The 18,695-nt window shown below is 40.4% G+C and overlaps 1 protein-coding gene and 1 non-coding gene across 7 annotated transcripts in view; both read left to right on the top strand.

Moving 5' to 3' along the window:
- Positions 1 to 18,695, top strand: part of itprid2 (ITPR interacting domain containing 2) — a 186,117-nt gene that overhangs the window by 97,311 nt on the left and 70,111 nt on the right. For all 6 annotated transcript variants that reach the window (XR_012099061.1, XM_073047078.1, XM_073047076.1 and 3 more), the window contains 4 exons: positions 1,566 to 1,750; positions 11,525 to 11,573; positions 17,655 to 17,704; positions 17,953 to 18,009. Coding sequence is in view for 5 of the 6 variants with exons in the window: in XM_073047078.1 (XP_072903179.1) it covers positions 1,579 to 1,750; positions 11,525 to 11,573; positions 17,655 to 17,704; positions 17,953 to 18,009 (328 nt within the window). In the remaining variant the exon portion in view is untranslated. The remainder of the gene's footprint in view (positions 1 to 1,565; positions 1,751 to 11,524; positions 11,574 to 17,654; positions 17,705 to 17,952; positions 18,010 to 18,695) is intronic.
- LOC140728643 (U1 spliceosomal RNA) lies at positions 8,245 to 8,408 on the top strand. Its single transcript, XR_012099132.1, has one exon. It is a non-coding gene; the product is annotated as a U1 spliceosomal RNA (small nuclear RNA).

Here is an 18,695-nt window from a genome sequence, read left to right as displayed (position 1 = left end):
ACACTTCACGTACAATAGGGGGTCCTGATGAAGGGTCTGGGCCTGAAACATTGACTGTTAGTTCCTTCTAGCATATAGTGTGTGTTGCTCTGTATTTCCAGCATCTGCACAACCTCTTGTGAATATACTATAAATTACTTGGAAGCAGCATTGCCAGCTGTTCGGTCAGAGGCACCACCACGGCCATATTCTATTACCAGCATCAGGTCCCAGTCAGCAGTGAGGGGAAGAAATAGTAGAACTGTTCTGTTGTTTGGATTTCCTTTAAAACACCAGGGTGGGACATGTATTGAACTATAAGACGGCATGTAAAAATTGACAACACTCCCAAAGTCAGTGCAGTAGTGTCAGCTCATGTCAAGCCTGGAAATGAACTGAATCTGGAACCTTGTTGGGAATGCTAATGTTTAGCCGCACTGTAATGACTGACTTGGTAGCAGCACAAAGGTGGGTTGTGGGTTCTATTGCTAGATCTCTCCATTGAAATAAAAAGCTGGCGACGTGGAAGTATTTGGTAAGACAGATGATCTGTATCAGAATCCGGGTTAATATCACTGGCATATGTTGTGAAATTTGTTAATTTTGTGGCAGCAGTACAATGCAGTGCATGGTACTATAGAAAAAAAGTGTGAACTACAGAAAGTATATATGTATATCAAATAAGCAAGTTAAATAAGTAGTGCAAAAACAAATTAAAAAAGTCGCGAGGTAGTGTTGATGGTTCCAATGTGTATTCAGAAATCAGAAGCAGAGGGGAAGAGCTGTTCCCGCATCACTGAGTGCTTGTCTCCTTCCTAACAGTAAAAATGTGAAGAGGGCATGTCCTGGGTGATGGGGGTCCTTAATAATAGATGTTTCCTTTCTGAGGCACTGTTCCTTGAAGATGTCTTGGACACTATGGAGGCTAGTACCCAATATGGAGCTGACTAACTTTACAGCCTTGCGTAGCTTTCACAGTCCTCTGCAGTAGCCCTCCCCCTCCCTTCCCCCCCCCAAAAAAAAAACACCCATACCAGGCAGTGATATTGCTTGTCAGAATGCTCTCTGTGGTACATCTATAGAAGTTTGAGTGTTTTAGGTGATAAATCTCTTCAAACTCCTAATGAAATATCATTGCTGACTTGCCTTCTTTGTGGCTGCATTGATATGTTGGGACTGGTTAGATCCTCAGATCTCGATACCCAGGAACCTGAAATTGCTCCCCCTCTCCACTTTTGACCACTCTGTGAGGGTTGGTTTGTGTTGCCTCGACCTACCCTCCCTGAACTTCACAATCAGTTCTTTGCTCTTATTGACATTGAGTGCGAGGTTGTTGCTGTGACACCACTTGACCAGCTGGTATATCTTACTCCTGTAGGTTCACCCTCTTCTCCATCTGAGATACTATCAACAACGGTTGAACTATGCCTAGCCACACAGTCATTGGTAGAGCAGTGGGCTAAGCACACATCCCTGAGGTGCGCCCGTGTTGATCATCAGCAAAGAGGCGATATTACCACCAAAGTGTTGTGATGGGTCTTGTCTTTATACTTGTTAATAACTGTATTTTCACTTTGGGCCTGCAGGTAGGAAATAAATATGGAAGAGACAGTTCTAACGGGATGTGCACGGAGCTGGAAAAATGTCAAAGATAAGAGGAAGGCCTGGGCAAAAAGCAGAGACTCTTGGCAAAACTCTGAGACCATCGATGGAATGCCAACAGTGGACAGCAGTTCAATAAACCCTCAGATGTCCCAAACATCAGCTGATGGTGAGTTTCTCTGCCATAGAATGTGCAAAGGGTGTGTCTCTGTTGATGAAGGAATTATAATGCCACAGGGAATATTAGATTTAATGTTGGTTTGGGGTAGCCTAAAAAATCTTTTGAAATTTCCTTGAAACTGCTTGTCAGGAATTAATTAGAAAAAATGTTGTACCTGTAGTCCCTCAGCATAATCTTTTGGCCCATCAACAGTTTGTTTAATTTTTAATGTGCCTCTGAATCTGCCAAGCAAGTCCGTCACTCCGTCTGTCAGTGGAAATTACTGATGCTCACTTTGGCAGCAAAACTGATCAAAAACCAAATCAAAACAATTGCTGCTAGCCTCTGGCTGTCATGGGGTTGTTACAGTGCCTATAAAAAGTATTCACCCCCCCCCCCCCCCCCAGGACGTTTTCATGTTCTATTGTTTTACAACGTTGAATCATGGTGGATTTAATTTGGCTGTTTTTTTGACACTGATCAACAGAAAAAGACCATTTCGTGTCAAAGTGAAAACGGATCTCTACAAAATGATCTAAATGAATTACAAATATGAAACACAAAATAATTCCCCCCCCCCCCTTTAATATGACACATCACTGGTGCAGCCAGTCGGTTTTAGAAGTCACACAATTAGTTAAAGAGAGATCTGTTATTGGCGACCTGTGTGCAGTCAAGGTGTTTCAACTGACTGTAGTAAAAATACACCTAGAAGGTCCAACTGCTGGTGAGTCAGTATCCTGGCAAAAACTACACCATGAAGACAAAAGAACACTTCAAGCAACTCTGCAAAAATTTTGTTGTAAAGCACAAGTCAGGAGATGGATGTAAGGGAACTTCCAAGTCCAGTTAAGTCAATCAACAAGAAATGGAAAGAATATGACACAGCTTTGAAACTGCCTTGAGCAGGCCGTCCTCAAAAACTGAGTGATCGTGCAAGAAAGGGACTAGGGAGGGAGTCCACCAAAAGATATATGACAACTCTGACGGAGTTCCAAGCGTCAGTGGCTGAGATGGGAGAGACTGCGCATACAACAACTGTTGCTCGGGTGCTTCACCAGTTGCAGTTTTATGTGAGAGTGGCAAAGAGGAAGCCATTGTTGGGGGGTGGTGGGGGGGAGAGAGAAACTCTGAAGTCAGCAGGAAGAAGGTTCGATGGTCTAATGAAACCAAAATTGAGCCTTTTGACTATCACACTAAATGCTGCGTGTGGTGAAGCCTAACACCACACATCATCAAAAACACACCACCCCTACCAAGAAGCTTGGTGGTGGGTGCATCATGCTGTGGGGATGCTTCACTGCAGCAGACCCTGGAAGGCTTGTGAAGGTAGAGGGTAAAATGAATGCAGAAAAGTACAGGAAAATCCTGAAGAAAAATCTGATGCAGTCTGTAAGAGAATTGTGACTTGGGAGCAGATAACTACACAGGAATGGCTTAAAGTCAACAAAGTTAGTGTCCTGGATTGGCCAACTCAGAGTCCAGACCGCAATCCAATTGAGAATATATGGCTGGACTTGAAAAGGGCTGTACACTCACAATTCTCATGCAATATGTAGTTTTGTAAAGAAGAATAGGGAAAAATTGGAATGTCCAGATGTACAAAGCTGATAGAGACCTATCCACACAAACTCAAGGCTGTAATTGCTGCCAAAGGTGCATCTCCCAAATACTAACTTGAAGGGGGTGAGTAATTATGCACTCAGTTGTTTTGTGTTTAATTATTGTAATAAATTTAGACCAATTTGTAGAAATTTGTTTTCATATTGACTCAGAGTCTTTTCTGTTGATCAGTGTCAAAAAAGCCAAATTAAATCCTCTTTGATTCAATGTTGTAAAACAATAAAACATGAAACATTCCACGGGGGCTTGAGTAATTTTTATAGGCACTGTATACTTGCATGACACACCCTCAGCTCCAATGAAATGATTATTTCAAAGAGTCAAATCCTTTATTTGATACTTTAGTAGTAATTAGCAAACATATAATCTTGAAGCAATAGTGTTTTCTCAGTGGTCAGCAAAGATCTGAGCAATGCTGGCCCCAAGTTACAAACTGGCAGGAAATTAGGATGAATACATAACTTGTTCCTTTTGCCTTTACCGTGCCCCAACTAAGCTGACTAGTTAAGCTCGCAACACAGAGTACATAGCTCCTACGTTCCAGCCTCCTAACTTTTATACTATAATGATTATAACTACCTGCTATTAAAACACAGGAGTCATGAAATCTCAACATTTACAAAAATGTCCTCTTTTGGTAAGCAGTCTATCCTAGACTGCGCTCTTCTGCCAAACCACGTTGTCCCTCTTGACGGCATTCAAGAAAATCTGTTTTGAAACGCTGCTGCCAAAGCTCATCCAAGTGCAAAACTGAAGTCCCATTTACTGTCAGCTCTAGCTGAGCATAGTGTCTTCCACCACCACGGTCTCCTTTCAATGCCAATTAATAGTCCAACACAACATTGTTCTAATTGCATAGAGTCCATCATTAACACGGAATTACTTGCAATGGCTCCAATGCCGGAGACACATTCATCCCCATCAATGGCTCAATTTCTGGTAAATGAGACCATTCCTGAAATTTGCTCAGAGGAACGTTCCCTTTGTAGAGAGGCATACCTTCCTGTGTATAGACCTTGGGCAGTTCACGGTAGTTTTCACTATTTAATCCAGCCACTTCCAATCCTGAAATGAAGTAGTTACTCATGGCCTTCTCTTGAGCCATGGTATGTAAGAGGAAGCGTGTTCCTTTTCCTGTCAGGTTGAGCTTGTTTATCATGCTCACTGTGCTGAAAACTGCCGTGCTTCCTTGATGTAGGAAAGCATAAGTAGCTACTGTCTTGTTACTCTTCTTAGACTTCACCTGAACTGGAATCATAGGAAGTTTACAATTATGATGACTGGTCACCATAAGACCATTAGATACCAGGGCAATAGTTGCTGCTGTGTTTGCTTCATTTACGGCTGTTTTGAATCTGCACTCCTTTCGTCGGAGTGCTTGCAAAGTGTGCTGAATATTTGTCACTGCGTACGCTGCATGAAAGATGCACCTTACAATCAAACAAACTACACAAACCACCAAAGCAGATGCCATTTTCTTTTAGGAAAGCATCCTTATCCTTACAAACCTTTTTCATCAACATAGACCACAAATCCAAAGGATGTTCACCCTGGCCGAACAGGTGAACCTTATTATAAGTTCTGGGCTCAGTATTTGCTTCACTCTCTATGGTACCCACGGTAGTGGCAAAGCTGTTTCCTTTAGCTTGAGAACAAATTTGTGATCTAGTTTTGCTCACGCTTTTACTTGCTGTAGGTGATGTAGCCCTGTATAATTTGCCAAGCACTGGCTATGTAACAATTTCACTTGCCTTTCAATGAAATTAACAATGTCAGTGAAAGTAACCTTGCAGTTGAGCCTTTCTTGCAGTTCATACTCTGCCAATCTCCATTCTTCTCTAAGTTCAGGGAGCAATTTATTTAAGATAATCTTAATATTAGCATGCATGCTCAACTCGTGCATGGTCTGCACGCCTTTCATAGCATTGCAACAACTTCTGAGAAAAAGACTGTAGTTTTGAAGAGCCTTTGTGAATTCTGTTTTAAATATTCTGCCAAGAAAGAGCCTTTTCCATGTAGGCCGGAACAATTAGCTGCTTGTCACCAGAACATTCCTGCTGGCTGGCCCGCTGGCAACTTTTGACTAGCACTTTAAGGTGACCTCCAGTGTACTGTTTAAGAAAATAGAGACAGTCACCATAATCCTCAATGCTATTCTTCAAAGTACTTTCAATGAATGGTATTGCAATGGATTGTCATCTTTTAGGCAGAGGTGCAATGTGTTGTTGCATCACTATGCTTATTAATTCCTTTTGTGTCCTTATGGCCTCCAGTGTGGCAGTCAAACCTTTCTCATCTGAAACATGAGTGTCATCACGTTCTCAGAAGCACCTTGTGCTATTGGATATGGCTGAGGTTCAGAGTACCTCTTTGGCGCAGGCTGAGAGTGAGCTACCCCTTGGGGCACAAACTTGTGGCTCAGGTGTTTGATTTTCAAATGTATCCACTTTGACATTAGATATGTTGGGCTTCCTCTGTGCCATGTTGATATAGGAACCCTCAGCAGAGAACTGCACTGCTCGAGTATGTTTAGCACCCACTGCACTTCACTTTCACTCTGGCCACCTTGGCTGCAATTTCTTCCTGTGGCATAAGCTGTCTTTGAGGTTGCTCTGCCTGTTCTTCCTGATTTCTCTGAAGCTAACCTGTCTGTTAAAGAATCTACAGCACATTACAGGCCCTTCGGCACACAATGTTATGCCGACCGTGTAACCTAGTCTAGGAGCTGCCCAGAATTTCCCTAGCGCATAGGTCTGTTCTTCCCAGTCTCTTCGAGGATTTCCACTTTTTCCTCCCAGGTGTGGTTATCCCTCAATGTCTGTTGTCTTGCACATAACTCAACTAAAATAGCCTCCGTACTAAGGTGGAATCAGGTGCACGGGATGTCGATAAGCTAGTAACAGAATATGCTGCACGCACTTTAGACATGTTGTTTTCAACTGTACATGTATTCACAGCTTGTTCTTTGCAAATATTTTCATTCCCCGCCCCCCCCCCCCCCCAGGAAACTGACCTTCAATGTGTCGCATGTTTGTTTAATATCTGTCATGGCTTCAAGGTCGCTGCTCCTAGCTGAACTCATTTTGTCTTCCAAGTATGCAAACTAGAGAAAACGATGGCTGTTTCAATTTGGCTTCTCAGTATTTCAGTTCTTCAGCTTTTCAATAGAATCAAGGGTCGAACACTTCAGGCAAGCACCACTATACAGCTTTTCCAGTCCAACCCAGATGGACGTGGCAACGTTTGACATCTCAGAACTGTTTCAAATGCAAAGCACAGCATGAATCAGCAAAAGGTCACTACTGCAAGCTGGTGCTTCCAATTTCCTGGACGCATCAGAGTGCTGAAGCTAATTTGGTATAACTGTCAAAAACTTTGCTGACAAACTAATCCAAACTCAGAAACAATTGCCGTTCTCCTGCGACTGCCACAGGGTGTTACTTATGTTACACCCTCAGCTCCAATGAAAGAACTGTTCCAAAGAGTCAAATCCTTTATTAGCATTTAGCAAACATATAATCTTGGAGCAATAGTGAGTGTTATCTCAGTGGTCAGCAAAGTTATGACCTCCACCGGCCCCAAGCTATAAACTGCTACAAGATGAGCACAAATACGTAACTTGTTCCCTTTGCTTTTACCACGCCGTCACTAATGTGACTAGTTACCATAATAAATGCATAACACAGAAAACATGGCCGCCTACATGTACGGTGACCTGGAAGTACTATCAGCAGATGCATGCGCAGCTCATATGATTTCAATACTTGAACCAGGAGATAAAGCAAACCCAAACAATTTTAATCAAATAGTCCAAAGCCTCTGTAGGAAACCTATCCCAAGATGTACAAGTGCAGTGACAGTGGAGTAGCAGTAGGAATGGAATGGAGTTTGATTGTTTGTCCTGGGACCCTGTGAGTGTCCTCCACATTCCAGATATAGTTAGTTGGATAAACCAAACCATCTCTGGTTCAGGTGAGTGGCAGAGGATGTAAAGGGGAATGGGTGTATTTGTGAATAATAGGAAAATGGAATTGCTTTGCGGCGAACTGGCATTCATCTTTTGGGCCACATGTAGCAGTCAGCGTGATTAGAAAAGGCAAATTATCCCTTGTAAGCTCTTTGAAGAAATCCCACAGGTGATATAACAGTTGTAATATTTCTGAATTCCAAAAGGATTTTTCTAAAGTAACGCATATTAAACTTGCAGTTACATTGTTAAAATCAGCGAAAAATACAAAAGGATAGTAGAGGTTGGGATTAAAATTATTTGTTAGACTGGATAAAGGTGGAAAATTGAGTTTCTAAAGGTTGGTGATGGGATCACTGTTGTTTACCCTTGCACAACCAAAAAATTTGGGGGGGGGGGGTGGCGGGGTCGGGAGATTGTTTCCATTAATATGGAAAATCGCTGCAAAAAATTGCAGGTAGTAACTACATGCTACTCTCTAACTGTGCCTTAAAATATAATACTGTGAGGTGGGACATTTTTCTAAGGAAAAATACAGAGGCTACAAGCCCTTGGCAAATCTGTATGAGATAAATGATTGAAGGTTCTCAGGAATCGCTTTAGCACACTACTGAGAACAGTGAGACATTAAAAAAGTCATTAAATGGGCAAATGAAGCACAAAATGCCTTTTTTTAGAGGAAATGAAAATGAAAAGTAGAACATTTGACTTATGCAAATTTATTTTAAAGAAATAATAACCGGGGAGTGGGTTCAAAAGAAATTTACTGGAATGATTTCAGCATAGTCATATTTCTCAGAGGGCCTATTAAATGCATCTATCAAACGATTTAATAGAGTAAAAGGAGGGACTGCAGGTGCAATGAGAACTATTAGTTGAAGGCAGGAGAAATTTCCTTAAGATATCCTGAATGATACTTACCTGGCAGGGGAGAGACCGTGATCATGAAGGTGGTTCTCCCAGGACGAGGCTATCCCATTGCACTTCGGGTGTGCTGACGCCTGCGATGTCCCCAAATGCGGGATACTCGACTGCAAAATTTGTGGCAGTGGGGGACTGAGTTCGCACAATATATTAAAAAAAAGATATCCTGAATGTGGAGCTTTTCATGGCAAGGAATAATCGAGGCAATTGTTGCAGATACAGTAAAAGGAGAAGCTCGATGATTATGCTGGTGGGATCAAGTCTTAAGTAGGAAGGGGAGGATGGTAGGCCCAAGAATGAGCAGAGTTTAAGATGTGAATGCCAGTGAATAATCAAGGAGAGGAATGTGGAGGAATGGTTGGTGATGAAGGGGATAGTGAAAAAGAGGGAAGAAAATGAAGGGAGAATTAGGAGAAAGGGGAGGAAAGGAAATGGGTACAATGGTGGAGGAAGGGCTGGAAATTTTATATAACTTACTCAGCAAGTTGGGCTTCATATTGTTATGTTTTTAAAGCACTGTTTATGCTTTGGGCTGGGTATACTAGCTTTTACTGAAAGCAGTGAAACCTGACAAGTTTCTTGGAAGCAGAAAGAAATAATGATTTCTCCGTAGAGGAAGTGATATGAGAAAAGCCAGCATACATCAAGCAAAGCAAGGAGCACTTGTCATGAAATAGGATATAGGTTACAGTTTGATGGAGGGTTCGGAACTTCAGAGAATTTAAATTTTAAAGAGACATTTGGAAATCTCTGGTCTAATTAAGATTGAAGGTGGCAAAAATGAGAATAAGCAGGCGATAGTACATAGACAGAAATGGGAAATGCTTGTGGTGGAGAGTAAATAGGGTCAGTGGCTGATAAGTGTGGAGCATTAAATGATGAGATTGAAAAGAATTGGGTGTGTTCTGTACAAAGGACTGAAGGGAGTACTCGGTCAAAGGGAACAAATGCTGGGACAGGAGAATGGTGGCTTTGGTTCTTGTGGTGTGGCAACTTTTACTATCTTGGGATTGATTTAGTTAATCAAGAGTGGAACTGTTAAAAGGCAGAGCCAAATGATATAAAACAGCAAAATTGTAAGACGTTGTTTGATCATAGACCAAGAAATCATGTACTTGTAGAACTGCAAAGAGCACTGTCAGTCGGTTTTTTAGTGTGCTGGTGCAAACATAAAGTAAAATAGTTTTCATGTAAATGGTTAGTTTCACGTTGTGTGATACTTCCAGAGCCTTGTTTTCACTGTATGTACCACATAATGTAGCTGTGACACAGTGTACAAATATTAGGCAATAGCTGTCGTGAAATGCACCCACCCACACACTCTTTTGTTTCATTGACCATTCTGTGAAAACATTTATAGAATAAAACTTAAAGTGTCAGGCAGTCGAGCAACAAGTGAAGCTGAACGATTTGATGATTGAGACTAGCATCAGTTTACTTGGTTTATTTTGCAAGTCAAATAGATTTGAGGGTTTGTTAAGAAGTCTTACAAAGCCCCAATCTCAGTAATACAGTTCATATCACCAATGTTCTACAATTGATTTAAATGTTTGGTACGTGTTTCTTAAAAATGCATATAACACTTAAGATACTGTGGTGATTCCAAATTGAGATCAAGCAAGTTAATGGGAATATCATTTGCTTGTTCTTATTCTTACTTGCTCCTCCCCTCCGCAAAGCCTTCCCTTTGCTTCCTCACCCTCCCCTCTTCTTCCCCAAGCAGCAACACAAATCCCCGTCCACCGCAATCATCACTGATTCCACTAAGCAAGTGGCATTCTATAAGAAACTGAGCTCTCCTTGCATTTTCCGTAAATTACCTATCCTCAGTTTCTGGTGGTGTTCTTATCTACCCTTAAGTTCTTGTGGTGCTTTTGCAAGTGGAAGGGCCAAGAAGAACTGAAATTCCTGTGAGGTTTCAAAGGTACATTTACTGTCAGAGAAACATATACAATATACATCCTGAAATTCCTTCTCTTTGCAACCATACACCAAAACAGAGGAGTGCCCCCAAAGAATGAATGACAGTTAAATGTTAGAACCCCAAAGCCCCCACAGCTCCCCCTCCCACGCGTAAGCAGCATCAAAGCAACGATACCCCTCCCCCCGCCAGCAAACAAAAAGCATCGGTTCCCTCCACCGAGCACTCAAGTGTGCAGCAAAGCATCAATAAAGACACAAAATTTCTGTACCCCAAAGACTACTCGTTCACCCGGTAATTCGACATACCACAGTCTCGCTTTCTCTCTCTCCCTAATAAGGGAAAAAGAGGACTTCCCGTTTTGCAGCGAGGAAGCCATTTATTAAATCCATTATTGAAAACACTTCAATAATGGATGGTTTGGTGCAGTGAAAGAATATGTATGATGGCTGAAATATATGCCATGCTCTTCTTTAGGATGGTACATTCTACTTTGTCATAAGTTACAGTACTGTAATTTTAGCTTTATGTCTTTCCTCCATCTCCACAAACCAGGAGGAGTTTCTGTAATTTTGTAGGCAATGCTCTAGGTTTATTCTTGTCATCTCAGTTTTTCCTCAACAGAGCAGCAAGGTTCAAATCCTTTTGACGATATCATGCAAGGAAAGAGTTAAGTTTAAGTGAGGGCAAAATGTACAGCCCGTATAATTGAACAGATGACTGTTTTAAGCAATTAACTGTGACAACTTGCCATGTTGGCACACCTTCTTAAATTGCCATGAACTTCTGATTAAATTTTCTGAAGTGACAGGTTAACAGTTTGGACAAGAATTTTTTATTTCTAAAATAATTGTCACTCTGCAGCTTCATATCTAAATGGCCCCAGGTCAAATATGTGAATCTGCTATTCATAAATAAATATATTAACTGCATAAATATTCCTTTACAGGTGTGGTAGGCTGAAAAAGGAAATGATTTAGCTGTAGGCAATCGTTCTAGATTGCAGGCAACATCAATAAAATTTGCAGAAGCTTCTGAATTTACTTCAGTTCTTGCATCTTGCTCCATTTTCCCTTTGAATTTCCCAGAATATAATAATGTCTCTGAACTCATTGTGTAAAGAAACTTGAACTTGGATTATTCTGTGTACATTTTTAAAGCTCTATTTCTTAATTGTTTGCAGATATACCAGTCTTCTGTAGAACTCTTTAAAATGTTTGACATATTGAGTCTGATTTCAATTTTAAAGTTGTTTTAATTTCTACCTGTTTTGCTTAAGGTTAAAAACCTGGTTAAATGACTGTTGACAAGGCACATATTTCACTAAACAAATATCTCCCTTTGGCAGAGAATGGCATATCAAATGAGAAGATTGAAATTTGGCTTCAAGACTGTGGGTAAGCCTGCATCTGTTTTGAACAGATTAAATGAACTTTTGAAAAACTTCTATACTCTATTTAAAATTCACTCATTTCAATAAGTTTCAACAGCAATTGTGGTGACTTAATAAGAAAGGGTAGCTTTGATAAAAGCTGGAATAATGGCAGAGAACATCTTGGGTCAGAAATTCAAGGAGTAGGCTCAATTAGAGTGGAGCTTAGAAACAGCAAGGACCAAAGAAATCTGAGGCACTTGTAAAGGCGCCCAAAATGTAATGGTAATGTACAGTATAGACTAAGTCAGGAAATTAGAGGCACATGTAACAAATGCAATGCAATAATTGTGGTGGGGGAGGGGGGCTTATTGCCTGTGCAAACCAAAATGGTAGTAATAGGGTAAGAGAATGAATTCAAGGAATATTCTGGAAATTTTCTATATCAGTATGTTGAGGTACTGTACCAGCAAGGGGAAAAGCTATTTGGATCTAGCATTGTGCAATGAGAAAGGATATATAATATTTCTGTGCATTTATTTTTTATGTTATTAGTAATTACAACCTCAAAGTTCCACTAAGTTTGACATGACATGATTCCATCACCAGACAACTGCCCCCTTCCATGCGCTTGCTTCAAAACAAGTGGACTGTTAGCTTGAAGATGCCCTACTCCACTTCCATCTCCATTACCCAGTCTTTATCTGTAACACTTTTCAATGCAATCATGAAGATGCAGTGCTGCCATTCTCTTTCCTACCATTTCAGGAAACCAAACTTTCCTTCCAGGTGAAACACAATTCACTCCCATTTTTTCCAAATAAATAAATTGCATTTGGAGCTTGTATGTGGTCTGTACAGATTAGTTTTGCAGGATGTCTTCCCTCATTCTACAAGGGTGATCCTGTGTTTCCATTTGCCTTTCTTTTTAGTCCTTAGTCACATTTCACGTCTTTTGACTTCTTGCATAGTTCCAACAATGGCTGACGTAAATCTATGGGGCAACACCTCATCTTTTGTCATATCACTGAATGTCACATCTTCAGTTTAATCTCTTTCTTTGTTTCCGTGGATAGTACTGTGTGCTTCTGCTTTTCTTTTGTTTTTCTTTTCTCTTCTACATCTAAATGTCAGTTAGAAAACATTAATTGTTTTGAAACTTTGGTTGGCTCACGTTCACAGACATTGCCTGCATTATCTCCAGTCCTCCCCTCTCTGATGTCTGGATGTTTTGAGATATTTGAACTTAAAACGTTACTGGCTTTGGCGAGGGTGCTTTTGCTGAACCAAAGACTTGATGCAAACAGCAGCCAGCAGTCAGTAGAACATTCATAAGACCATAAGATATTGGAGCATAATTACGCCATTTGGTCCATCAAGTCTGCTCCGTCATTTCAATATGGCTGATCCAGTCTTCCTCTCAGTCCCAGTCTTTTACCTTCTCCCCATATCCCTTCACGTCCTGACCAATCAAGAATTTGTCAACCTCTGCCTTAAATATCCATAAAGACCTGGCCTCCACAGCTGCCTGTGGCAAAGAACTCTCGAGATTCAAAGGGGAGATATGTTAAAAACAACATATCTTCCTAATTCTAACATTGGATCAGAGGTGCAACAATATAATGTTATAGCAGGACGAGACTCCTGCTGAATTCCGTGTGAAGCCCAGCCGTGGAATACAGTAACAGGTGGGACAGAATCTACAATTCAATAAACTCAAGATTAAGTGTCACTTAATTGTGAGATTTTTATCTGAATGGTAGAATGCTGAGCTTCCCTTTAGAATTGCCTGCAAGGTTCAGCCATTGTTGTTTGTAGAAACTTGCTCTGTGTAAGTTGGCGCCCATGTTTCCTATAACAATAAATATCCATAGGCTGTGCCCTAAAAGGTCCTACATAAAAGCAAGTCCTGTGGTTTTTTTGCATCTTTTCTGATAATGATGATGTGTGGGTTTAATAAAACCGTAATTCTCCAACTATGAATCAGGTAGCTGAAAAGTACATAATACTACTCCACCATCTTGTCCTTGTTCTCCCTCGGAAAGCTTTTCCCCTAACTTAGTTCATAATACCCTGTGGATCTTTCAAATCCACAACGTTCCTACAGTAAGCTATTCTTTAAATAGTACGACTTCAGCTACCCAAAGGGTGGTATGGTAACAGAGTTGTTGGCACAACACTAACAGTACCGCGGCCATCTGTAAGAAGTTTGTATGTTTTCCCCATCCCCACATGGGTTTCCACCAGGTGCTCCAGTTTCCTCCCGCAGTCCAAAGACCTACCAATTGGTTTGTTAATTGGTTGTTGTAAATTATCCCGTGATTAGCCCAGGGTTAAATCATCGGGGGTTACTGGGCAGGTGCTGCTTAAAGGACCAGAAAGGCCTACTCCACACTATCTCAGTAAATAAGTGACTGTGAAACTGGTAATTTTTCAGGCTAATAAAATATTTCCTGCTGAATAACAAAAGGATTTCTTGTTTTAGGTAATTACTATAACCAGCTGTTGACAGAATGAGTGACATTTAGTAACATTTTCCATTTTTTTTGTTCTACCAGTGACATTTAAGGAGAGAGTGAAGAATTAGAACAGTTGTTGGCCGCTTGCCATTCATGCTTGCACCGCAGCTCAGTAAGATCTGAGCTGATCTTGGGCATCGACATGGTCTTCCTACAATGACCCCATATTTCCAGATACCCATAAAATCTAAAAGCCCTTCTTTTTCTGTGGTTGTCCATTAATTCAGCTATTTTTGTCAGTTGTGTAAGAGCAAGCAACCGTGCCTATACTAAGATAAGCAATAGATGTTTGATGAAATATTAATAATAATGTGTTTTGAAGCATGGTGAGAAATTTTTAATTGTTCTCCAATGTTATTGTTACAAAATGAGGATGATTCAACAAGATTACTCAGGATGCAAGAAACTTTCAGCCTTTTGCATTTGTTATTGCAATGATATGACTATAATGACGATATAATGAGCTCCTCCACAATTTATTGTTCAATTAACCATCCCCTTTTGGTGTATAGTGATGTTACCTGCAGAAGAATTCTTCATCTGATCTAAAACAATGAGCAATTATTTATGTAGATTTTCCTGACTGCGCATTGTCTTTTGAACATCTTGAAGCTAATCAAGAACTTTTAACATATAGTTCACTGATATAATGTTAGAGTTAAATTAAATGGCTGCTGCTCCCTAGCATACTCCTGGCTAATGTTCAGTACCCGGACAACAAGCTGTGCGAACTGAGAGCCAGAATCTCCTACCGGCGGGAAACAAAGGAATGTAACGTTTTGAGTTTCATGGAGACCTGGTTGCCTCTCTGACCCTCAACACAGGAGCCCTCCAGGGCTGTGCCCTAAACCCTCTCCTTTAATCTCTGTACACCCATGACTGTGTTGCCACCCACAGCTCCAATCTGCTAATTAAATTTGCAGAAGACACTACATTGATTGGCCTTATCTCAAATAATAGTGAGGCAGCCTACAGAGAATAAGTCATCACTCTGTCACAGTGGCGACAAGGAAACGACCTCTCCCTCGATGTTACAAAAACAAAGGAGCTGGTTGTGGACTACAGGAGGAACAGAGACGGTCTAACCCCTATTGACATCAATGGATCTGCAGTTGAGAGAGTGAATAGCTTTAATAGCTTTAAGTTCCTTGGCATACACATCACTGAGGATCTCACGTGGTCTGTACATAATCAGCTGTGTGGTGAAAAAGACAACAATGCCTCTTTCACCTCAGACGGTTGAAGAAATTTGATATGGGCCCCCAAATCCTAAAAACTTTCTACAGGGGCACAATTGAGAGCATCCTGACTGGCAGCATCACTGCCTGATATGTAATTCCCTCAATCACAGGACTCTGCAGAGAGTGGTGCGGACAGCCCAGCGCATCTGTAGATGTGAACTTCCCACTATTCAGGACATTTACAGCAACAGGTGTGTGAAAATGGCCCGAAGGATCATTGGGGAACCAAGTCACCCCAACCACAAACTGTTCCAGCTGCTACCACCTGGGAAACAGTATTATCTGCAGCATAAAAGCCAGGACCAACAGGCTCCAGGACAGCTTCTTGCACCAGGCCATCAGACTGATTAATTCACACTGACACAATTGTATTTCTAAGCTATATTGACTGTCCTGTTGTATATCTTACTGTACGTGCTATTTATTACAAGTTGCTATAATTTGCACATTCAGACGGAGATTTAGCGTAAAGAGTTTGACTCATGTATGTGAAGGATGTAAGAAATAAATTCAATTCAATTTTTAATGCATTTTGTTTTGTGTATTGTATTCTTGCAGTAGATCTAGCCTTTGTCTTACATTCCAATTAACTAATGCCATATTTGGTTTTGGAGAGTAGGATCCCAAAAGCTGCATAATTATAATAGAAGTTTGTTTCCATGGAATACAGTGCCTATGAAAAGTATTCAGCTCCCCGCCCCACGGATGTTTTATTGTTTTTTACAACATTGAATCACAGCAGGTTTAATTTGGCTTTTTTGACACAGATCAGCAGAAAAGGGCTCTTTCATGTCAAACTAAAAGCAGATTTTTACAAAGTGATCTAAATTAATGACAAACATAAAACACAAAATAATTGATTGCGTATTCACCTCCTTCAAGTTAGTATTTAGTAGATGCATTTTTGGCAATTAATGGCAGCCTTGAGTCTGTGCAGATAGGTATCTAACAACTTTGCACATCTGAACACTGCAATTTTACCCCGTTCTCCTTTACAAATCTGCTCTAACTCTGTTAGAGTGCATGGGGATCATGACCGAACAGCCCTTTTCAAGTCCAGCCATAAGTTCTTAATTGGATTGAGGTCTGGACTCTGACTTGGCTGCTGCAGGATATTAACCTTGTTTTTAAGCCAATCCTGTGTAGCTTTGGCTTTATGCTTGTGGTCATTGTCTTGTTGAGAAAACAAATCCTCTTCCAAGTCACATCACTTGCAGACTGCATTAGGTTTTTCTCCAGGATTTCCCTGTATTTAGCTGCATTTGTTTTATCCTCGACCTTCACAAGTCTTCCAGGGCTTGCTGCATTGAAGCATCCCCACAGCATGATGCAGCCACCACCATGCTTCATGGTATGGATTGTGTGTTCTGATGCCGTGCAGTGTTTGGATTATGCCAAACAGAGCGTTTAGTCTGATGGCCAAAAAGCTCAATTTTGGTTTTATCAGAGTATAGAACCTTCCAGCTGACTTCAGAGTCTCCCATATGCCTTCTGTCGAACTCTAGCTGAGATTTCATGTGAGGTTTTTTTTCAACAGTGTCTTTCTCTGTGCCACTCTCCCATAAAGCTGTGACTGGTGAAGCACCCGGGCAACAGTTGTTGTACGCGCAGTCTCTCCCATCTCAGCCACTGAAGCTTTGAACTCCTCCAGAGTTGTCATATGTCTCTTGGTGGCCTCCCTTGCTAGTCCCCTCTTGCACAGTTACTCAGTTTTTCAGGAAGGCCTGCTCTAGGCAGATTTACAGTTGTGCCTTATTCTTTCAATTTCTTGATTGACTTAACTGTACTCCAAAGGATATTCAGTGACTTGGATATGTCCTTGTATCCATCTCTTGACTTGTGCTTGGAGTGTTAATTTGTCGTCTTGGTGTAGTTTTTGCCGGGATACTGACTCATCAGCAGTTGGACCCTCCAGATACAGGAGTATTTTTACTACTATCGATTGAAACCCCCCGACTGCACACAGATGTCCATAAACAGATCGCTAACTAATTATGTGATTTCTAAAACCAGTTGGCTGCATCAGTGATGATTTGGTGTGTCATGTTAAAAGGGGGGAGGGTTAATACTTGTGCAGTCAATACTGTTTTATATATTATATTTGTAATTAATTTAGATTAGTAGAGATCTGTTTTCTCTTTGACATGAAAGTATTTTTCTGTTGATTAGTGTCAAAAAAGCCAAATTAAATCCATTGATTCAATATTGTAAAGCAATAAAATATCAAAACTTCCAAGGGGGTTAAATACCTTTAATAAGCACTGTATTTTCTTACATATTTTGAGAAGTGTATGGATTTGTATAAATATAAAGATAAATTTTAATATATTTATTATACACTTGCAGAGAGCCATTAGGGGCATCCTTGGATGAACAAAGCCATCTAATGTTGAAGGGTAAATATATTTCCTTTAAATTGATACTTTTTGGATTGTAGTTTATGGGTATTTATACACTTTTAGAAGTAGTGACATTTTTTGGAGGTGAATGTAAATTATTTTTGTGGGGATCTAATCCTTGAAAGAAATTCAACAGCTCAGAGAATATTAACAAGTCGTGGAGAATGGAATTTTTTTTTAAAGAACCAAGACATTTAAACAAATGATCAAACTGCACTCACTAAAGCATATTGTTGTGTCAATAGGTGGAGGTACAAAACATGGATGCAGTTTTGAGGATGACTTGTTGCTTGGTGCAGAAGGTATGTTTTATGATGGAGATTGATCAGAAATACTTTCACCAGCTTTCTCTTAATTCTGCATGATATCTTTTTTTTAAAAAATGTCTAATTTCTTGTCTTGTATGTTCGAATGTATTTGTTTCAGATATGTATTGTTTCCAAAAGCCTGTTGTTGAATACGGTTTTTAAATGGGTGACTATTATATAAATGTGGAAATTTGTAGAGAAGCAGGTGCTCGTTGAAAGCAGAAGGAAATCCTCTAGAACATTCAGTGAAAGATATTCTGAGCATTTTCTAGTTCATCATATTAGGCTTGGAATTTGTAACAACACAATTAAGATTCAGATTCATGGATTTATCACATGTACATTGAAACATACAGTGCAATATGTCATTTGTGTTAACAACCAATATAATGGATCTTGTGCTTTCCTGGCTTCTTTGATGAATAACCTCTTCTCGGGCTTCCAGCCAAGTACAGGTATTAATTTTAACTGGCGTTTTGATGACAAACTGTGCCATTTTCATCAAAGATGATATTCAGGGATGTCTAGTCCAGTGGTGTATATACCCCTGTCATTCATCCCTACTGATTGGTTAATCCTCATCCAATCAGGTTTCTGCTGTCCCACCTTGTTTACAATCAAATTCTCACTCTTGCTTAGTGTGAGACCTTTGTCTTTGTTAACATTCTTTTTCTCTAGTT

This window comes from Hemitrygon akajei, chromosome 5 (assembly GCF_048418815.1).
Source record: "Hemitrygon akajei chromosome 5, sHemAka1.3, whole genome shotgun sequence".
NCBI lineage: Eukaryota > Metazoa > Chordata > Chondrichthyes > Myliobatiformes > Dasyatidae > Hemitrygon > Hemitrygon akajei.
Note: the sequence above shows the minus strand (reverse complement) of the source record. Positions and strands in the feature narration are given on the sequence as shown.